The sequence below is a fragment of the Neodiprion fabricii genome, chromosome 1 (genome assembly GCF_021155785.1).
Source record: "Neodiprion fabricii isolate iyNeoFabr1 chromosome 1, iyNeoFabr1.1, whole genome shotgun sequence".
NCBI lineage: Eukaryota > Metazoa > Arthropoda > Insecta > Hymenoptera > Diprionidae > Neodiprion > Neodiprion fabricii.
The window spans coordinates 15793373-15817788 of NC_060239.1; the positions used below are offsets into that span (position 1 = coordinate 15793373).

General features: G+C 39.9%; 1 protein-coding gene across 2 annotated transcripts in view; it reads left to right on the forward strand.

The window, feature by feature from the left end:
- LOC124188024 (arylsulfatase J) overlaps positions 1-23455 on the forward strand; it is an 850127-nt gene extending 826672 nt beyond the window's left edge. For both annotated transcript variants that reach the window (XM_046580288.1, XM_046580289.1), the window contains one exon: positions 23026-23455. In XM_046580288.1, coding sequence (XP_046436244.1) covers positions 23026-23191 — 166 coding nt within the window. In that variant the 3' untranslated portion in view covers positions 23192-23455. The remainder of the gene's footprint in view (positions 1-23025) is intronic.
- The last annotated feature ends 961 nt before the right edge of the window (positions 23456-24416 follow it).

The following is a 24416-nucleotide window of genomic DNA, read 5'->3' on the forward strand; positions in this document are numbered from 1 at the left end:
GGTACTTGTTGTTGTTCCATAGAAAAATTAGGGTACATATTCCAGGTATTCATGTGTCATAGAAAATCCTGCACGTGGATCAGGGAATGGAATATTCCAGGTATTTATGTGGTATGAGAAATCCTGCAGGTGGACCAGCGTATGCAACATTCCAGAAATTATTTATGTCTTCACAAGGTTTGGCCGGAGGGATATTTTTCATTGTTAACCGTCCGCCAGTTGTCCCTTTTTTGACTACGCTGCCGGCTATCCATGACAATATCGTCATCGGCTGTTTTTAACACGTACATGAACTTGGCTCGCCAATTGTCGAAAATGTGAATTCGGACTATTGCATAATTTGCCGTTAATTAGCCGTAAATTAGTCGCGCGACTTATTTTTTTGTCGCACTCAATTTTCAAAAAAAAAACGGATGGCGTGCAAACTTTTCAAGAATTCATCACGCCAACTACCAAAATAACGCATAGCGAGCATCATGCGTAATTCTGAATGGTTAATAATTTGCCGTAAATAAGCCGCAAATTAGTCGTTGAACTTTTGTTTTTGTCGCACTCAATTTTCAAAAAAAAGCGGATGGCTTTCTGATTTTTCAAGAATTTAGTGTATATATAGGAATGTAATAAGAATTAAAAAGGGTAAACACATCATCTACACATCACATTCCTATGTATACACTGTGCTTGAAGAGACGAAAATTCTTATACATTCATACCAGGCATACGAAAAAACAAATTCGAACTCACTGGTGATGAAAGAAATTAGCAACAGAGTCAGGCCGGCTAGGTGGTCCAGTGGAGTAAGGCTCCGGCTGAGCATCTCTGGACGCCAGGTTCCTGGCTCCGTGGTTGATTTTTCGAAATCACTAAATTTTCGAATTGTCAATTTTCAATATTAGCTATCATTTGATCAACTATCGGCACACAGATAGATAGAGAGACTTGTTATTGTATGCAGAGTTGTGAAAATAGTAATGTGAAAGTAATGCATTACTCATTACTTCAAAAAATGTGTATTGGATGAGTTCTCGATTATAAATTACAAAAGTAATAAGTAATGGATGAGTGTTCCATAAGAAATTGCAAAAAGTAACGTGTAATTGATGAATGAACCATTACAAATCACAAATGAAAAAAAAAGTAATTCGTAACGGAGAGTATTCCATTACAGAAGGAAAAATTGCCGTACTCGCATAACGATTTGTGCGAAACAAAATCATGCAAATTAAAAACTTGTCCATATTGCTACCTCGTCATTTCATTTCAGTCACTAACTGTTTCTTCTGGACAGAATTCCGCAATTTTATCGATATGCATAATTGAATTCGAACTGTGCGTGCTTGGACGACACGGTGTTGAGTGTGTGTGTGTGTGTATACATATATATATTAAGTATATCAAATATAATCCAGAATTTGCCGAATATCACATATATATATGTATATAGGTACGTCCAATACTTTTCGACCGGAGCCTGCGGGCTTGGGTCAGCGATTCGGCTGCTGATTTCTTTCAAGACAGTAGGTTATAAAAAAAATACTAATTACACGTTCCTTTTTATATACGGCCTCGCAAAACCAACTGATTTCTGGTAAATCGCTGTTCTCAGATAGCTGTAACTTTTTTCTGTCGACTCAAAATCGCTTGAAATTTTCAGGGAAAATACATTATTCTTTCCTTAAACAACGCTGAAAATTTCCAGCTAGGCGTCGAAATTGTTAATTTGTTACATACTGAAGTAATGTTATAAAAATATGGCTGAAATCCCTATAAATTGTATCGCCTTAAGAAAAAAACTCATTGACTGCGAGAACAGGATATTTATAGCAGTATAAAATATTCGTATTGCAATCATTTATTTGAAAATAAATATTTGTTTCTTTGTGTCTCATTATGTCATACTCAATACTTGTTATATAATTGATGATGTCATGAAACATGAAATATTATGTGGGAAACTTGAACATTTTGAAAATTCACAGCTCGTTAACAACATTGACTCCTGCTGGAAATTTTTAGCGTTGTTTGGGGAAAGAATGAAGTATGTTTCCTGAAAATTTCAAGCGATTTCGAGTCGACGGAAAAAAGTTACAGCTATCTAAAAACAGCGATTTTCCAGAAATCAGTTGGTTTTACGAGGCCGTATATAGAAAGGAATGTAGGAATCAATAATAATTCGTGTAGGTAGTGATAAAGTATACTTAGATGTAAAAATTTGAACCGTCGATTGGCCGTCTACTTGGAAAATTCTTGACTTGGCAGCGTTTCAAAGTTATGCGAAATTTTGCTAAAATAGTAGTTCATTCAAAGGGTTTTAATTAAACTGGATTTTGCTTTGGAGTAAAAAACTATTTTTTTCCTTAAAATACAAGGTCGGAGAAGGGGAATCCCTCTTGATTCAAGTCTTTAAGTCCCGCAAAGCTCCCATGAACAAATCGTGAAAATAACGAAAAAATTGAATTATTAAAAACTTCAAAAATTTCTATAGCCATCAGATTTTCTCATATTTAGCTCAAATTTGGAAAATCGTCTTTTCTTGTAACCTACTGTCTTGAAAAAAATCAGCAGCCGAATCGCTGACCCAAGCCCGCAGGCTCCGGTCGAAAAGTATTGGACGTACCTATATACATATATATATGTGATATTCGGCAAATTCTGGATTATATTTGATATACTTAATATATATATGTATACACACACACACACACTCAACACCGTGTAGTCCAAGCACGCACAGTTCGAATTCAATTATGCATATCGATAAAATTGCGGAATTCTGTCCAGAAGAAACAGTTAGTGACTGAAATGAAATGACGAGGTAGCAATATGGACAAGTTTTTAATTTGCATGATTTTGTTTCGCACAAATCGTTATGCGAGTACGGCAATTTTTCCTTCTGTAATGGAATACTCTCCGTTACGAATTACTTTTTTTTTCATTTGTGATTTGTAATGGTTCATTCATCAATTACACGTTACTTTTTGCAATTTCTTATGGAACACTCATCCATTACTTATTACTTTTGTAATTTATAATCGAGAACTCATCCAATACACATTTTTTGAAGTAATGAGTAATGCATTACTTTCACATTACTATTTTCACAACTCTGCATACAATAACAAGTCTCTCTATCTATCTGTGTGCCGATAGTTGATCAAATGATAGCTAATATTGAAAATTGACAATTCGAAAATTTAGTGATTTCGAAAAATCAACCACGGAGCCAGGAACCTGGCGTCCAGAGATGCTCAGCCGGAGCCTTACTCCACTGGACCACCTAGCCGGCCTGACTCTGTTGCTAATTTCTTTCATCACCAGTGAGTTCGAATTTGTTTTTTCGTATGCCTGGTATGAATGTATAAGAATTTTCGTCTCTTCAAGCACAGTGTATACATAGGAATGTGATGTGTAGATGATGTGTTTACCCTTTTTAATTCTTATTACATTCCTATATATACACTAAATTCTTGAAAAATCAGAAAGCCATCCGCTTTTTTTTGAAAATTGAGTGCGACAAAAACAAAAGTTCAACGACTAATTTGCGGCTTATTTACGGCAAATTATTAACCATTCAGAATTACGCATGATGCTCGCTATGCGTTATTTTGGTAGTTGGCGTGATGAATTCTTGAAAAGTTTGCACGCCATCCGTTTTTTTTTTGAAAATTGAGTGCGACAAAAAAATAAGTCGCGCGACTAATTTACGGCTAATTAACGGCAAATTATGCAATAGTCCGAATTCACATTTTCGACAATTGGCGAGCCAAGTTCATGTACGTGTTAAAAACAGCCGATGACGATATTGTCATGGATAGCCGGCAGCGTAGTCAAAAAAGGGACAACTGGCGGACGGTTAACAATGAAAAATATCCCTCCGGCCAAACCTTGTGAAGACATAAATAATTTCTGGAATGTTGCATACGCTGGTCCACCTGCAGGATTTCTCATACCACATAAATACCTGGAATATTCCATTCCCTGATCCACGTGCAGGATTTTCTATGACACATGAATACCTGGAATATGTACCCTAATTTTTCTATGGAACAACAACAAGTACCTATAAACACTGACTTGCGCATGCAAAGTCTTATAAGAGATTGAGTGCGACAAAAAAATAAGTCGCGCGATTAATTTACGGCTAATTAACGGCAAATTATGCAATAGTCCGAATTCACATTTTCGACAATTGGCGAGCCAAGTTCATGTTCGTGTTTTTAACTCACTTAAGAGTATCCAAAAATTGCCAAAAAATTCGGGGAACCAGTTTTGGGTCTTATCTCAATATTCCAGCAGTTTTCACTTGAAAATGTTTGACCAATCAGGTCGTGCCAAAGTCAGATATGACGATATCGTCATGGATAGACGGCGGAGGGTTGAATGAATTTTCTCCAACGTTTTGGCCCTCACTATGGGCCCTCCTCTGGGTAACATTTATTCTATATAATGTATGAAGTTTTGACATATAGGAACACATACAGTTGGCGTATATTCAACAAGATGAGACTTTTAATATTGACCATAAAAAATTTTGCGTGAGTAAAACATTTGTAGTAGGCACTGCGGAAATCGTCTCCATATAGACTTTATAACAATCCATTTTGTGTGTACCGGGACAATTTCTAAAAACTATACATACAATGCGCATGCGCCTAATAATTCAATCTCATTGGTCGCTGAAATCGCCCCGCGGCGATGTTTTTGTGTCTTGAGCAGGTCGCCAATGTACACGAAATGAAACTAAAGCTGTGAATCTCTCGCGCATGAAGCCGTGGATTAAGGTTATGTTGCTGTTTATTTTTACGTAGCGTGAATTTTCACGGAAAAATAGTATCATTCAGCAATACCGTAATCGATATTGGAAAATATTGAACCGACGCAATAAAGAATTCAACGGAAAAGCAAATATCAAAAGATACAGAAATTGAATGTTATTTATTGAAAGAAAAAATCTGAAATTCAATCTGAAATGTCATTAACAGGTAGGAGTCTCATCAAACAGATTTAGGTGAGTAAAAACAACGTTTATTGCGAACAGATTCTTTATTTACATAAAATTAAATATGCGTCTCAATAAGGATTTATGTATTGTGCATTTTATTGGAAATTGGTTGTATCCAAAAATACCAAAAGATCCTGTATGATAATAATAGCTTCTAATATTTTCAAGTATGAAATAATTCATTGTCAAAGCGAGACTGAATTTTTCAAGCATGGAAGCATGTAGGTGAATTCCTAATTACGTGATCTTTGACTATTACAATATTTGAACATGGATTCAATGATAAAATTCGTTTTTTTTCAGCAGGCTCGAAGTTTCAACTTTGATTCACACGAGGAAAATTATGCCTTACCTGACGGTCAAAACGTTTAGGTGGCAAGGATCCTGGTTTCTCGAGCGGTGCAATCATTATGACCATCGAATCTGGTTGTTCCGTCAGACATCAGGTGCCAGATTGAATTTCATCACGCCATCGCCACCTTCTTAACATCAGTTAAGGCAAAATTGAAGAGCGGGATATACTACGGATCATAATGGCTGTAGGGACCGGGAGAGAAGGGAGTAATAATCGTGAAGATCAAATCAATCGAGAAAAGCAAACGATTTTATTAAATTGAACAAACAAAAATGACTGAAAGATCACGTGGTTATAACTGCTTCGCTCGCGACCGTGTCCGAGTGCCCACTGCTTCGTTTCTCCCTTCCCCCTTCCTTTGTTCTAACGTCCCACCAGGGCCGTCACCTCGAACGTCGGAACCCGACCCCACATTCGGCCATTCCTGAGTTCCTCCGGCCCCCGGAGAATAATACCGATAGGGCTTCATCTGGTCAGCTGCTATGAAGGTCATTTTAGGACCCTCTCCATCGGTCTCGCGGATGACTTCGTATCTATCGCATCCTTTTACTTGCGATATCTTATACGGACCCACATATTTGTCTCGTATTTTCGATCCAGGATTAAATTGGGTTCGTTCGATGGCCACAAGGTCCCCTACGTGGTAGGACACAGCTGGCTTGCACCGTCGGTCGTGTTGCTTCTTATTTTCCAACTGAATCGCCGCGATATTTTCTTTAGCGATTGCTCTTAACTTTTCTCTTGTTTCGTCAAAAGCGTTGACGACTTCTTGTTCGATGAGCGCCTGCAGCTCGATGTCCTTCTTCTGACGCATGGGTACCCCACGAGAACCTCGAACGAACTGGTGCCAATGCTTCGTTGATACGTGCTATTAATAGCACGCTGCACTGTATCGATGTGGCGATACCACTTGTTAGGACAATTTTGAGCTAGCTTCCTGAGTATTGGGATGATTATTCTGTTGATACGTTCGACCTGACCATTTCCTCTCGGCATACCCGTCGTGATCAGGATATGCTCGATGTTTTCTTCTTTACAATAGTCATTGAATTCGGACGACGTGAACCGCGGTCGCTGATGATACACCGAGGATTTCCAAAAATTTTCTGCTGCGTCTTCAGTTTGTCGATTACCTCTCTGGATGTCGTCGACTTCGTTAGATAAATCCATACAAATTTAGAGAAGCCATCGACGACTACGAAGAGATGCTTATACATCTTCGTGGTCGCATTCATTGGTCCGAGGTGATCCACATGATAGACCGCTAGAGGGACGTCTCCTTTTGGTATCGGCCTGAAGAAACCTTCTTTTTTGCCGTGTTTTGCCTCCGCCAATATACAGGGGACGCAGCAACTTACGTATTCGTCGAGCTTTTGAGCCAAACTCGGAATGTAGTACTCGGATTTTATGGATTCCATCATTTTTTCAACGCCAAAATGACCATTCTCGTGCGCCTTTCTTATCACGGCCTGTTGCATGTGTTACGCCCCGACGTACCGCCTTGGCGTAACTTTTTCAAAATTCCATTTCGTTTCATTGCTTTAATTTCTTCAATACACAGATATCATTTCATCAAAATCTCATATTCTAATAACGGCGAGTTCCACCCCTCCTGGCAAAAGTCACGTAGAGACCAACAATGATCCCTAGTGTAAGGTTCAAAATTGTTTCTTATAACTGGTACCAAGAATTGAGATGAGAGACTGCTGAGTTAGTATCAGTAGCGCTCAGCCTGGAAATATCCCTCTTTTTGAATTAAAATTATAATCAATAACTAGGATAAACCACTACCTTCAGAACCATCAAATTAAAATAGATTACTCATTGGAATGTATGAATGAATGTGTGAACATTGCATGCAAATATCTCTTGTTCATATTTTCAATGTGTCACCGACGAGATTGAGAATCGTCGGAACACCGTCGAAGAGCGAGAAGTAACGCTGACCATGTAGATTTGGGCACCAGGAGGTCGCCCTCGCACCTCATTGGCTAATTACCGTTGTAACTTATTACAACTGCAGCTTCTTGGACCCTCGGGCCCAAGAAGCCGCGTCTTTCGTCTGTCAAGTCGCGAAGTGCGTGGACGTCAACCCGGATTAGCCCTCTCGAGCAAGAGTAGTGTTCGGAAAATCTTAATTGTGACCGGCCTAAAGTCTCGCGCTAATTCGTCAAATTCGAGCATTCAGTTATTCTGTTAGCTGCAAAAGACTCACTATCTTCTACATTTCCATCTTTCCTGTTCTTTACTAAATCTCGTCATTTCGCGAATAGACATTTTTATGATATTCCATTTTCCTTAGTTAAAATTGAGTTCGGCCCTGATTCAAGCGAATCAGGTAATCTTAAGTAAAAATAATAATAATTACCCTATCGTTTTAATAAATAATCGTTCCAATCAATTTTAACTCATCATCAAAATCAGAAAACAGACACTTTCAAACTTTCGATAACAAGATATCATCCCAAATTCACGAAGACTAAGTGACCGGCGTTCAACATCATTCAATTCATCAACTCTTCCAAATTTGAGGTGAGGCCCCCTGGTCCAGCATTCTACCGACGCAGACCGACACGATCCGACGGCTCTCAATCTCGTCGACCGATTCACAAAAAAGCTAAGTCAATCCGAGTGTTAATCTTCAAAATTAGACGAATTCTTGTGTCACCTTGATAATCAAAAACTACTTCAGTAAATTCACAAAAACCAAGTCTAGAATTGGTGGCTAGCTTCACTACCCCCAATTAATTCGTACTTATTGTTTCCAAGAATCAACGAATAAGACTTAACAATTATATATATATAATCGATTTAAGATAATCTGAAAAGAGAGATACAATACAATAATCACGACCAGCTAGTTATAACCATCGTTCAGAGTAGATGTTCCTGGTACCAAATAATACTATCCTCTAGAATAGTATAACACATGATTTTTATAAACTTGAAGACTTTGTAAATTGTTATTTTCAGCTCATATATATATGTATATATTTATCACCATTGATTGTTACCAAACATTTCAATAATCAAATTGAAATAGAATATACTTCATCTTTTACCAGTCAAATTATATTAATCATTCATTTTGAACGACCTTTTTCCTATTTTTATTATTGTAATTGCCTCAACAATTTAAACAAACCTCACAGACCTGTACAGGTCTATAGCAACACGATCCTACAAATTACCGGCTTATCGAAAGGTAAGTCTTTCTCTTAGTCTTAATTATTATTCATTGTCGTTACGTGGGAGCTAGATTATTTAATTAATCATTCACTACCACCGCTCAGTTCCACCCTCACCCCCACGTAACACATGCTTGCCGGTAACACGATGAGATTTCGATCGTCTACTTGTTTCTTCAAAATACCGTCCTCGCAAAAATAATCCTCGTTAGGCCCCTTCTCCAAAATCTGCTTGATCACTCGCAGTCTTTCTTCACCATCTTGTTGTTGTCGTATCATCGGGGTTATTTTGTCTACGACGGTCATCACGGGGTAACGACTTAGACCATCGACATGTTTAAGGCGAGAATTGACGCGGTGCTAGACTTCGTATTCAAATTCTTCAAGAGTCAGAGCCCAGCGGGCCACTTTCGGAGAACCATCGTTCTTGTTCAGCGTCTTCTGTAACGCGGAACAGTCAGTCACCAGTTTGAATTTAATGCCGAGTAAATAAACGCGGAACTTCTTGACGGCTTGTATCACAGCTAGCGTTTCGAGTTCGTAGGAGTGCAATTTCTTTTCTGCGTCCAACGTCTTTCGGCTCATGAAATAAACTGCGTAGAAACGGTCATCGTCGTCAGTCTTTTGCAACAACGCCGCCCCATATCCGTCTTTGTTAGCATCTGTGTGCACTTCAGTCTGCGCGTCAGGACGATATATCCGCAACACAGGTTCACTAGTTAACAGTCCTTTCAGCTCTTCGAAAGCCTGCTCTTCTTTGTCTCCAAATCGAAATCGTTGATCATTCTTCAGTACGTCGGAAAGGGGCTTCGCGATCTTGGCGTAATCTCGGATAAACTTGCGAAAATAGCCGGTCAAACCCAAAAAGCTCTGAATGGCCTTCTTAGAACCTGGCACCGGAAAACTTTTTACGGCCTTAATTTTCGTAGGCGACGGACCAACAGCACCATTCTCGATCACGTAGCCCAGGTACTCGACTCGACTCTTCAGAAACTCACACTGTTTCCAGTTGATCGAGTCTCTTTTCCGCTGCAACGGCGAGAGTCTTTTTCAAATTCACCAGGGCTTCTTCTGCGTCTCTTCCAGGTACGATTAAATCGTCCATGTATGTAAATACCACTCCCTCTCGCTCAGGCTCGTGGAACACTTCGTCGATAAAGCGCAAAAACGACGTAGGACTGTTGCATAGCCCGAACGGGGTCTTCAAAAACTCAAATTGTCCGTCCGGTGTCACAAACGACGTATATTGCACACTGCTGGCACCGACCGGGACGTGGAAGAACCCGTTCTTCAGATTCAGCACTGAGAACATGCGAGCATGCGCGAGCGCATCGATTCGACCATCGATCAACGGCATCGGAAATCTGTCTCATACTATTTTTTTATTCAACTCTCTGTAATCAATGCACACGCGATACTCTCCATTTTTCTTTGGCACGATTACCACCGGGCAAGAATACTTGCTTCGACTTGGCCGTATGATTTTCTCGCGTAACCACTCACCGATTTGGGCGTCTAATACCGCTTTTTCTTTGACCGACAGTCGTCGCGGTCTCAAACACACCAGAACGTCATTCTCCAACACGATATTCGTCTCGACACTCGTTTGCACTTCCTTCCGCGGGCTGTGCTCTTTAATGAGCTTCTCGATTGTTTCGCGATATCGACTGTCAATGTCTACTTTGTCCGTTTCAACGTAATTCACGAGGCATTCACTTAACCCACCACTGTCATTGTCTTTCGACCTCATCTCCTCACTGTCACTTTTCTTCGACGTCAACTTACCGATTGTCACTCGACCACCTTCGACACGCACGTCCATTGCTCTCGTGAGATCTTTACTAAGGAGCATACTGTAGTTCATGGCGAATTCCGGTACCACGTACACGTCACCGTCGTATTTTTCGCCCTGAATCACTATGCTGACACGTAAAAGTCCTGCGGCTTCAACGGTGGCTTTTCCGAAGCCCTGAAAAATTTTCCCCGTCACTTGCAACGGCGGTTCCCCAATTTTTCGTACTCACTTTTCTTCAACACCGTTCGTTGCGTCCCCGTATCGACCATCGCTTTTATCGACGCACCGTTGATTTCGACTATGATCTCGTCGTCTGTCGCCGTTTGGTTAATCGCGGTGAGCACGTTTACACTGTCTTTTTTTTTGTTTATTGGGGTCGTCGCACTTAGCCGCAATATGTCCAAATTTATTACACTTAAAGCACTTAGGCCCTTTTTTTTCCGGACACTCGCGCGCGATGTGCTAAGCCGAACCGCACCCGAAACACCGTGAGCTTTTAACCGTCGTGTTTTTCGTTGTACCCTGTGGAGCTTTTGTATCCCTCGTCTTTCCTTTCAGCGGCTCACTTCGCTGTTTGTTCTGGCTTTTCTCTTTTATTCGATCATACCGTTCCAAATTTCTTCTTAATTCCGTGATCGTGGACGCGCTGTACAAAATAGCCTTGTTGTTTTCGTCGTCAACGACACCGTCGATCACGTACTGCATGAGCCCTTCCTCTTCGATCGTACCTTGACTAGCGATTTCACTCATGGCGTACAAATATTGTCGCGGTGTCTCATTGTTCAGTCTCTTCCGTTTCGCGAGCTGCGCGTGAACGGTCGCGCTGTTAATCTTCGTTTCGAACTCACGGGTGAGTAGTCGCTTCATCTTTTTCCACGTCGAGAGGCCCTTTTGCAACGCGATATATTGTTTCGCCGAACCACACAACAGTCTTTTCGCGTATATCACTTTCTGTAAATCACTCCAGCCCAATAGAATACTTGCGTCTTCGAATTCCTCAATCCACTTTTCCACCGAAAGCTTGTCGTCTCCGGAGAAATTCGAAATACTGCCTTCGACATCTTTAATAGTCAACAAGCTTCCTGGGTCACGCGGTCGCGCTGCTGTCCTTCGCTCGTCTCGTCGTCGTCTTGTTCTTCTCGCTTCAGCCCCACGATCGTTCCTGTCATCGTCATCGGTATCAGCTGTCTGCTCGCTGATCAATCCCACCTCTGAACTTTCTGCGTCGTCCTCGCCCGTGTTTTCGTCTTCGCTCGTGCTGCCGCCTTCGCTGTCGCCGTCGTCTTTGGCATTTTCTTCGTGTCGCCTCAATCGAGATACCAGTTGCGCCTTTTTCCCTTCCGTCGGTAACTTTAACCGTTCTAATTTACTTCTGAGCTCTTTTACCGACATTTTCTCCACCGGCGTTCAACACGGCATTCGTTCGTTTCCTTTTTCTTTGTCGCCCGAGCCGCCGGGCTCCCCTGGGATCGTGGCGACCTTCCTCGTGCCCTCTGGGGCGTCATCTTTGTCTTCGAGCGATCTTGCGACAACCACTGTTAACGCTAGGTTTCGGTTTTTACTATACTTTGTCGTGACTTCAACTTCATTTTCAGCTTAACGGCCGATGCTTCCGTCTTCTCGTTTTTCAACTTCTTCCTCTTTCGTCTTTCACTGTTCGTCTTCTCGTTTTTCAACTTTCCATCTTTCGTCTTTCCTTGTTCGTCTTCTCGTTTTTCAACTTTTCGTCTTTCCTCTTTTCCTGTTCGTCTTCTTGTTTTTCGACTTTTCGTCGTTCTCCTTTCAACTTTTCGGCTTTAGTCTTTTGCGTCTCACTTCGTTTTTCAAAATCTCGACACTCGCGCTTGTTCTCACGATCCCGGACGAGCCCCCATACGTAGGGACCGGGAGAGAAGGGAGTAATAATCGTGTACATCAAATTAATCAAGAAAAGCAAAGGATTTTATTAAATTGAACAAACAAAAATGATTCAAAGATCACGTGGTTATAACTGCTTCGCTCGCGACCGTGTCCGAGTGCCCACTGCTTCGTTTCTCTCTCCCCCCTTCTTTTGTTCTAAAATCCCACCAGGGCCGTCACCTCAAACGTCGGAACCTGACCCCACATGGCTGAATATCCCATCATTTTACTTTGATCGAGCCAATAGCGATAAGTTTGTTACTCAACCGTAGCTGCCAATTCATACTACAGAGGAATCATTCTGTGCACCATTGTAATTCGAGCATCATTATTGACCAGCATTGTTTTTCAAACATCATACTATTTAATTTGGTATCCTATTTTGAAGCTTATTTTTACTCTCCTTAGCATTAAATTCAAATAAATAGTTTTTCAAGTCCATAATCAGATTGTAGGGTTGAATTTTGCGAGGCGAACTGAATTATTCTGAATCTGGAATTGTTAAATAACTTTAGTTGAAAATGTTTTTAAATTTAATTTTAGTTGACGGTGTCATCTGGCTAGCTAGTTGCACGATAACTGACAACCAAATTCAATTTTACACACCTTATAGGGTCCTGCGCTAGGACTGAAAGCTTGTGAATCTCCATTTACCGCAATTATTTCTGCGTTTCATGTTTCTCGAGCAAAAAAAATTTCATTTCGAGATTGGAAATGGAACCTGAAACGCAGAAGTTATTCCGTAGTACGAATTTAAAACCAAGAATTTTATAATGGTTCCTGCAACAAAGGGACTCTTTCCAAATATCCTTGTTACAAGGTGATGTTCGGAGGACTATGAACAAGATATTGTATTGGATTATATTATTTGGGAAAAAATCTTCATGAACTTCGTTAAAAATTAGATATTCATTTATTTTGATGTAACAAGGGACACAATCTTGAATCCGATGAGTCAATATCCTTGTAATAATGTTCTGACATTATTCCAAAACATGATTGTCCTTGGAGCTAATTGTGACATTGAGGCGCATTTTGACAAACTTGATTTTCAACTTGTGTCACAGGATCTGATTTACGTTCCTGAGTTCTACGCTTCCGATTAGATTTTCTTCGCTCCATACCGCACTAACATGATATACAGAAATCATTTTAATAAATCTCATATTACTTGAATTTTCAATTTGAGTATGTTGATATATGCGAAGATCATGAGAAATATACAAATGTACAATGCGTGTGAAAGTATAGATGTCACTCATACATAGGTAATAAACGACTGTAAGCGAACGATAGAAGTAGTCTGTCGAGTGAGTCAAAACTGACCGGGTCGTCTTGGATTAGACGGGACTCAGTAACTGAGTGTATTGTATTGAGCACGTGTATATTTATTCCACGCACCTATTGTATTACAACGTTTTTATTTTGCACCTTTATCTTTACTTGATTACTCTGTAATAAACGTTAATTGTAACAACGAACAGTTTATCCATACATACTCTCACCAAACACCAGTATTAAATATCAGGTTATGAGCCCAGGTGACGCGTCTAGAACATTCTGGTGTGCTCTTTCGCTGTTCGGGAGTGTAGTGTAAAAGTTTACTCAAGTAAGAGAGTGCGGAAAAGTAAAGTACCAGTGGGTGGATCGTCGATTGTCACTGGATTGTGGAAGAAGCACGATGACGAATATGGCGTCAACGTTTCATATTGAGACCCTAGTTGGTGAGAATTATAACACGTAGAAGGTTCAGATGAGGTCGGTGCTTAAAGAAGCAGACCTCTGGGATCACATAGAAGGTCCGAATACAGTGAGACCCGCGTTAACGGCAGAAAATTGTAGTAAATGGGTAACAGCTGATTCAAAAGCAGAGGCTAAAATTATGTTGTCGATTTGCAAGAGTAATTACGCAGCGGTGGATGGCCTGGGATCAGCACGTGAACTTTGGGAAAAACTGCAGAGTCTACATCAGTCGAAAGGCCCAGCAAGGAAAGCATCTCTATTGAAAAGGATCATCCTAACTAAATTGCCTGAGGGTGGGGATCTTCGAAAACATGTAACAGACTTCAGTGATGCAGTGAAGGAACTTTCAGAGATTGGTCTAAAAATAAATGACGAGGTATTAGCAATTGTGTTAATGTATAGCCTGCCAGCGTTATTTTCCATGTTTAGAACTGCGATAGAGTCCAGAGATAAGCTGCCGACGACGGAGACACTGAAGGTGAAAATACTCGAGGAGTTCGAGGGACGAGAAACTGAACCAACAAGTCACGGTGCCATGCACACGAAATGGCGGAACCAATATGAACGGCGCACGCAGCCCAAGAGGGAAAATCATGTGGATAAGCATCAAGAGAAAGGTAAAAAACCTCCATGGAAGGGACCAGAGTGCTATTGTTGTCATAAACATGGGCATATAGCCAGAAACTGTCCGGAGAAAAATAAGAGACGACGCCAGTGGGCGAAGCAAGCCCAAGACTGCGATGAAGGGACAAAAGAAACTTTTATGCTGAGCACGAGTGAAGAGACAAATTATAGTCAAAGTGTAAGTGACTCGTGGTGCATAGACAGTGGTTGTACGAGTCATATGTGCAAGAAAATACAGATGTTTCAATATTGTTTCAATACTCAAGTATGGACAGTGAAGTGAGATTGGCGAACAACAACAGTACGAGAATCATTGGTGTGGGTAAGGTGAGTTTACCAGTGGACACAGGACACGACAAACGTGAGATAGATATTACTCGTGTAATGTACGTACCGGATTTACGCACGAACTTATTGTCAGTGTCGGCGATAACGGATCGCGTCTATAAACTGATTGTTCGTGAAAAAGACGCAATTGTTGTTAATAAAGAAAACAAAGTGTGTACGCAAGCTGATCGCATTGGAAACTTATACTATGTTAGACAATCTCGGGACGCGATAAGTAATGTTGAAGTGAATAGTGCGTCAAAGAAAGCGATTGACATTTGGCACGAAAAACTCGGGCATCTAAATGAACACGATCTGAAATTAATGTCAAAAAATAGACTAGTGGAAGGTCTAAAAATTAATGATAGTGAAAAGTTATCTGAATGTGAAGTATGTGCCCGTGAAAAACTTACATGTAAGCCTTTCCCTTTAGGCGACAAAGACCGCACGCTCCAGCTATTAGAGTATGGTACATACGGATGTATGTGGGCCTATGCGACACGTATCCATGGGTGGTAAAAAATATTTCGTCACTTTTATTGACGATAAATCGCGGTGGTGTGAAGTTTATTTTGTTAAGAACAAAAGTGAAGTGCTAGAAGTCTTTAAAACGTATAAGGCAGAAGCAGAAATATTTACCGGGCAAAAAGTGAAGTTTCTTCAGTCAGACAACGGCCTAGAATATGTGAATCAAGATTTTGATCGGTTTTTAAGGTCAAATGGTATTAAAAGACGGCTCACGGTTCCTTACACTCCACAGCAGAATGGAATCGCCGAGCGAAAAAATAGGACCTTGGTGGAAATGGCGCGGTGCATGATGCGCCACGCAGGTAGTTCTCCAGCTTTTTGGGCAGAAGCCATAAACACGGCTTGTTACGTACGAAACCGGTGCCCAACCTCAGCGCTAAATGGTGGAGTACCTTTCACCGAGTGGACGGGAAAAACTCCGACAGTAAGCTCCATGCAAGTTTTTGGCGCGAAAGTTTTCATCAAGAATAAAAGCCCAAATCTAGGCAAGTTTGAATCTCGAGCAATAGAAGGCATGTTGACTGGATACGATACCAAATCAAAAGCCTACAGAATCTTCAATAAAGCCGCGATGCAAACAATAGTTAGTCGTGATGTAAAATTCATGACAGAGTCGGGTACGGGACATCAGTATCAAGAAATTTTGGAAGAGGATGACGGAGACGACATTACAGTGGATATTAGAAGTCCGAGTAATAATGAATAGACTCGAGGTGATAGCGGAGAAAATCGTGAAGAAGGAGAAGCAGAACCGACGGTAGAGTTGAGAAGGACCCTAACAGCAGTAAGAGGGGCGCCGCGAAAGGTACGCGCAGAAGACCAAGAGTTCGATACAATACAAAAGAGAAAGATACCAAAGAAAAGGGCAGCAACACTCTCATGGGACAGACTGGTAGGTCCGTCGAAGAGAGGACGAGGACGTCCGAGGATCATGCGTACAGGAAAAGCCGGTAGACCTCGAAAGGGGTACTCAAGTCAACCAGATCCAGAGGGGGATGCTCATAAAAGCTTCGAGGAGGACAGCGAAGAAGAAAATACAGACTCAGAATCACATGAGAGTGATAACGTGTTCGTCAACATGACGACGAACGCACCTTATAGTTGGAAAGAAGCTGAGCAAGGTCCAGAAACTGAAGAATGGACAAAAGCCATCGAGAAAGAGATGGTGGCACAAATTAAAAATCGTACTTGGAGAATGGCATCTCGACCCATAAATAGAAAACTCATAGGTAACAGATTTGTATTATGCACTAAAGATACGACTCAAGGAGAGATCAAGAAGGCTAGACTGGTAGCAAAAGGTTGCTCTCAACGGCCAGGAGAAGACTTTTATGAAACATTCTCCCCAGTGGTGAGAACAACGTCGATTAGAATATTGGCGGCACTTGCAGCAGAATTAGGTCTTGATATTCACCAGATGGATGTCGTCACTGCTTACCTCAACGGCGAACTCGAAGGGGACGTCTAGATGGAAGTTCCTGAAGTGCTATGTGAGGTGATAAATAGAATAATTGAAAATAGTAGTGAGTATACGAGTTCGGTAGTTGCGATCGCCAAAGAGTGGAAAAAGGGTTCAAGTGAAATCAAAGATTGTGTATGTTTATTAGAAAAGTCTTTGTATGGTCTAAAACAGTCAGGTTTACGGTGGTACGTAAAGCTAGTAAATAAATTGAAGTTTGGGTTTTAAATCGATGATACAAGACCAATGCTTGTTTATAGCACGTAGAAATGGGAAAATTATGTTAATAACAGTGTACGTCGATGATTTACTGTTTGCGACGGACGACAATGACTGGTTACTAAAAATTGAAGAAGAATTATCTAAAGAGTTCGAGATGAAAGACCTAGGTAAAGTGAAACAATGTTTAGGAATTGAGTTTATACGTGATGAAAATCATGGTGTGTTTTTAAATCAGAAAATGTATGCTGAGAGAGTGCTAGAGCGTTTCGGTTTGAGTCTATGTAACCCAGCAACTAAGCCGATCGAAGTAGGTTGTAAGCTAGTAAAAAATAAGAAGCCAAATACTAAAGTTATGTCTAAATATCCGTACCACAGCGCAATTAGAGCATTAATGTTTTTAGCGGTTACTACTAGACCAGATTTATCATACGCGGTTAACTATTTAAATCAGTACAATAACAATTATGATGAAACACATTGGAAAGCGGTAAAGCGCGTAATGAGATATCTAAAAGGAACGCTTGACTGTGGTTTAGCTTATGAGCGAACTGGACTTGAATTATTCGGGTTGGATGATGCTAGCTGGGGATTATTCCTTGATGGTCGTAGATCATACTTTGGCTACGCATTTGTTTTAGCTGGCTCACCGATAAGCTGGGAGGCGCGTAAACAAAGAACCTCGGCACAATCGAGTACTGAGGCGAAGTACATAGCTATCTCAGAAGCAACAAAAGAGGCGATGTACTTGCGCGGTTTATTTGAAAGTCTTGATTTTCCGTGTGAATGTATTACTATGTTAGAAGATAATTTAAGTGCAATAAGACTTACTGAGAGCGGGGCGTTTCACGCGAGAACAAAGCATATTGATGTTAGGCATCACTTCATTGGAGATGCATGTAGAGACGGCATTATATGTATTCAACATTTGAGAACCGAAAAAATGCCCGCTGACATGCTAACAAAGGGCCTAGGAAAAATTAAACATTATGAGTGTATGAGTAATTGAGGTATGTCAGGGTCAAATGATGAAAACATGTAATCTCATGACTTTGAGAGGAGGTGTTGATATATACGAAGATCATGAGAAATATACAAATGTACAATGCGTGTGAGAGTATAGATGTCACTTATACATAGGTAATAAACGACTGTAAGCGAACGATAGAAGGAGTCTGTCGAGTGAGTCAAAACTGACCGGGTCGTCTTGGATTAGACGGGACTCAGTAACTGAGTGTATTGTATTAAGCACGTGTATATTTGTTACGCCCCGACGTACCGCCTTGGCGTACCTTTTTCAAAATTCCATTTCATTTCATTTCTTTCTATAATTTCTTCAATGCACAGATATCATTTCATCAAAATCTCATATTCTAAAAACGGCGAGTTCCACCCCTCCTGGCAAAAGTCACGTAGAGACCAACGAGGATCCCTAGTATAAGGTTCAACTTTCTTCTATTTAACTGGTACCGAGAACTGAGATAGGAGACTGCTGAATTAGCATCAGTAGCGCTCAGCCTGGAAATATCCCTTTTTTTAAGTTAAAACTATAATCAATAACTAGGATAAACCACTACCTTTAGAACCACCAAATTATAATAGATTACTTATTGGAATGTATGAATGAATGTGTGAACATTGCATGTAAATATCTTTTGTTCATATCTTCAATGTGTCACCGACGAGATTGAGAATCGTCGGAACACCGTCGAAGAGCGAGAAGTAACGCTGACCATGTGGATTTGGGCACCAGGAGGTCGCCCTCGCACCTCATTGGCTAATTACCGTTGTAACTAATTACAACTGCAGCTCCTTGGACCCTCGGGCCCAAGAAGCCGCGTCTTTCGTCTGTCAAGTCGCGAAGTGCGTGGACGTCAACCCGGATTAGCCCTCTCGAGCAAGAGTAGCGTTTGGAAAATTTCAGTTGTGACCGACCTAAAGTCTCGCGCTAATTCGTCAAATTCGAGCATTCAGTTATTCTGTTAGCTGCAAGAGACTCACTATCTTCTACGTTTCCATCTTTTCTGTGCTTTGCTAAATCTCGTCATTTCGCGAATAGACATTTTTATGCCATTCCATTTTCCATAATTAAATTGAGTTCGGCCCTGATTCAACCGAATCAGGTAATTTTAAGTAATAATAATAATAATCACACTATCGTTTTTAATAAATAAATCGTTGCAATCAATTTTAACATACATCAAAATCAGGAAATTGACATTTTCAACTATAACTTTCGATAACAAGATATCATTCCAAATCTAAAAAGACTAAGTGACCGACGTTCAACATCGTTCGATTGAACAACTCTTCCAAACTTGAGGTAAGGCCCTGGTCCAGAATTCTACCGACGCAGACCGACACGATCCGACGGCTCTCAATCTCGTCGACCGATTCACCTAAAGCAAAGTCAATCCGAGTGTTAATCTTCGAAATTGAACGAATTTTTGTTTCACCTTTATAATCAAAATCTACTTCAGTAATTTTCATTCAAAACCAAGTCTAGAATTGGTGGCTAGCTTCACTACCCCCAATTAAATTGTACTTATTGTTTCCAAGAATTAACGAATAAGACTTAACAATAGTATATATATAATTGATTTAAGATAATCTAAAAAGAGAGATACAATGCAATAATCACGACCAGCTAGTTAACCATCGTTCAGAATAGATGTTCCTGGTACCAAATAATAATATCCTTTAGAATAGTATAACACACGATTTGTATAAACTTGAACACTTTATAAATTGTTATTTTCGGCTCATATATCATTATCAACATTGATTGTTACCAGATATTTCAATAACCAAATCGAAACAGAATATACTTCATCTTTCATCAGTTAAATCAAATTAAACATTGATTTTGAACGACCTTCTTCTCATTTTTATCATTATAAAATTGCCTCAACAATTTAAACAAACCTCACAGACCTGTACAGGACTATAGCAACACGATCCTACAAATTACCGGCTTATCGAAAGGTAGGTCTTTTCTTAGTTTTAACAATTATTCATTGTCGTTACGTGGGAGCTTGATTATTCAATTAATCATTAACTACCACCGCTCAGTACACCCTCACCCCCACTTAACATATTTATTCCACGCACCTATTGTGTTACAAGGTTTTTATTTTGCACCTTTATCTTTACTTGATTACTCTGTAATAAACGTTAATTGTAACAACGAACAGGTTATCCATACCTACTCTCACCAAACACCAGTATCAAATATCAGAGTATTAGGTTCCCTTCATTTATTTAATCGAACATCATTGAAAATTTGCCAAATGAACTCTGACAATCAGTGAAAAATTCTTAATAGTAGTAGCAATAATTTATTGATCAGAAAAAATACATTGACTATCGACTATTGCTAAATTTTGTTGAACCATTTCCGAGAAAAAAGATTTACAGTTCTATTACCGATAGTGAGATATTTAAATTTCTTGAACGCTCGGTTTGATGTCTCATTTTCAAAAGTGATAAAATTCAATATTACTGCCTGAAATCACAAGAGTGTTAGAAAATTTTTCAGTTGCTCAAAAGTGGCGATGATCTTTGTACGTGTGATAAGTTCAATAGTCAGATGACAGTAAATATTCGAAATTTAATTATTTTGGCAGTATCACCTGTTGAAAGAAAAAAATTTCATTGTTATTTCTCATGTACGAAATAATAAAAGTGATCAAATAAAGTGTTCCCACCTACCTGCTGCGTTTCTTCCAAGCACCCAACATTTAAACAGATTTCTCAGTTGAGTCGAATAAAACCAATTTTCAAAGATCATCAGCATTAACTTTACGAGTCACTAACTCGACTGTTTAAGAATCTATCCTCAAAATTTCATATAAACTACATCGCCGCCAGAAACAGAGTTTGACAGCTGAAACTCGGGATGGTCAGCCTGCCCGAGCAGCTGATAAAACTCGCGCATGCACATTGTATGTATAGTTTCAAGAGATTGTCCCTGTAAATGTCAAATGCCATCAACAACGTGGTAGACAACATCAAATCCAAAATAAAGAAAAAGGGCAAAAACTTTGGAGTTTTTGGTACGGAAATTCAAAAACCTCAAAAAATATATGAAAAATTAATTATAGGAAACAATAAAAAAAATATGACAACAAAAATGTACGTAGACGTGAACCGTGAACCTTCAACGTTCTAGTCCGTCGTCTTACCGTTTCAGCTACGCCAACTCTTGGTTTAACCGTCCACGCTTCACACACTCCATGCGCGAGCCAAAACGGCCCCTACCCCGGCAAAAAATGTCAAATTTTCAAATCGCGATATCTCAGCAACCAAGGCCTATTCGATCAAAAATTAAAAACAACGTTAATTCGGAGGTCTTAAACTTTCTCCACGGGAAACGGGAACCTGATCTGCGACATCGGAGGTACCTAATCTCCTTGTTGGTTCATAGTAGATTCAATTTTATTTTTTTTATCGCATGAAATGTGGGTGCAATCGCTAGAACTTGTAAAATCTGATTTTATTTATTTTGATTGTTTTGAAAACTGGATAAACTCACAGATTTGCTTTCCTGTCACTGAACGAATTCACTAACAAATCAGCTTAATCAGTGCATGGATGTAGGAACGGCCTCGTATCCCCCCCTCCCCCCCCCCCCCCCCCCCCCCCCCTCTGTCAAACACAGTAACGATTTAACCACCCGCGTCTGCTAGAGTAAGAATAAAATCAAGAAAAAGAGACAAGACCGCAGGAACGGTATAACAGCCTGACTCCGTTGTAGGAAACGTAGCTATACGGTAGTTCAATCTGTTTGAGGTGCAATGCATATACGACACGCGTACTAACGACTCTAAAAACTAAACTGGATGCTCACTTGCATTCAAGTTGCAACGGATGCGAATCCTGCGTCAACAAGACAGACAGGCAAATAGGGATTTGAAATATTTATTATCACATCCCCTCTCCTAGCTAGATAGAGCTCCTCAATTAGTAAAATTTCGATTGTCAGGGAAAATATCTCACCAGCTCGTCGTTTTACAAATACGTTTTGCGTTAAAAACGCCGCGAATGATACAAAATGTCTATGTCCTACTTCAACCCAAAATTCGTTAAATTTACTAAGATCAACAGATAAACACTGTGTGTACTCTACGGCCCTGTAAACTCTAATCGAAAGTTTAAGCGCGTTTTCCTCAGAACAGCTATTTGTTAACTGATGTGCACGGTATTTGAAGTACCAGAGAACCGATCAACTTCAAATTTTAGCAGCATGCACAATATAATACAATTCTGTAGCGTTCGATAAATGGAGAAGACTATGAATTTATTCTTGTGCAAAATCGATCAATTGAATTTGACAAGTAACCATTTCGTTCATTTTTTTTCTGGTTTATCAAACGTTACCTGCGTGTGCACGAATCAAAATGCCGTTTGGTTTTTTTATTTAGACTACCGGAAGTGAAGAAATCGAGCGAAACAGTGATCGCGGAAGTTTGCAAACCATGATATCTCAGTCATCCAACTACCGATTGCATTAAGATCTGGCTTTTATGAAAGCTCACATTTGAAAGAAAATCATCGAATGCCAATTCCGTTTACAAAAGAAGAGAAATGTTATTCCAGTATTGGCCGTGCACTTTTCTTTGTGATGACTAAATGGTGTGGAGTTGCGCGCGCGTTTTAGACTACTTGACGCAAAAATTTTCTGATTCTTCTGATTTGAAAAAAACCTACTTAGCATATTTCTGTTCGCAGTTAAATCAAATGTCTTCTTGTCATGTCGTGACAGTATGAAACTGTTAGCTACATTCAACTTTCAGAATACACGTATCCAAGAAAGTGCATTTTGTTATTTATCATGATTGAAAATAGATTTTTTAGTTCTGTAATATTGTCATTTGGTGTTATCAGGTATCAGGATGTGGTTACAACTCTGCAAAACCAGATAAAAAAATGGAATACAACGGCAGTGACACCAGCAAATCTTCCATGGGATCCTCGTGGTAATCCAAAATTTTGGGACCACACTTGGAACAATTTCGGTGACTACAGTGGTGCAACTACCATTTTTGACTAATGATCATTTCGTAAATAATATGCGTCTATTTTTACGAGTTTGATACATCGTTCAAATTAAGTTGGTATTTTACTCATCATTATTTACATGATTTGCTGGTTTAAAATTTTTCCTTCTGACCTTCTTTCCTTTCTAGCTAGTGAGGTACAGCGATAGCTATAGAACTGGATTATAAGTTGAACTCAGGCTTGAGTACATTTAATCAATATAAGCACACCGAATTAGTTAATTCTGGCTGTATTATGTCAAACTAAATAAAAAAATTTAAGAAGAGGTGTACAAAATTATTTCAGATTTTTGAGTGACACCCGCGAGTGAGATATGACTTCAAGTTAAGCAGATACTGTCAGTAGGTACGAATCAAAATGTCATTTTTAGAATTATATCACATCAGCTCTGAATGCCGATATGAAACAGATTGACCCAGTCATGGTATCCAGCAGTGTCAGGCTTCACATTTCTCGTATGATTTCCGTTTTTTTTTCGAAAATCCCGAATATTCTGGTGAAACAATTTACAAAACATTTGTGCGTTATCATGATATCCCCCGGAAAATCATCTCTGGTGCAAAAGCCTTTCGCCAATGTGGTCATTATCCATAAAAATACCTCTGTTGATCAAAAATGTATGCATTCAATCACTCCATGCAAAAAACTCATTTCACTAGAACAGTTTAGATCAATAAATATCTTATCGTTCAAAAAAAAAAAAATATATATATATCCAATCACATACTATAGTCAACGTAAAGTTTAGGGTTTAAACGTGATTGAATACACAACGAATTTAAGTATAAAGAACGGTCTTATTCAATAGGTACAAAATGCATTTGTTTACTGCGACAGTCATGATGAATCTCTCATTCCCCACGCTCGCATATAATTTTGACAAGTAAGCGCGCCATCGACTGCTCGGTCGTCAACGATACTCCGTCCAACGAGAGAATGTCTTGATTCGCGTATCTGCGAGTGAGGTGAAAGCATAGACGTATAAGAATAGACCGCTCGAGCTCGGAGGTAGCCCGTTTGTGAATGCGATAGCAGGATAGAAAGAGAAAGCTGCATATGGACCCATACTTCTATCATTGTCTAGTCACGCGCATGCGTGCTCAGCATTCTCTCGCAGTGTAGTATACTGGCATACACGACTCACGTGTCCCATGCATGCGCGATTAAACAAGGATGGAGGGGGACCTATATGCAGCTTTCTCTTTCTACAGCGCTAT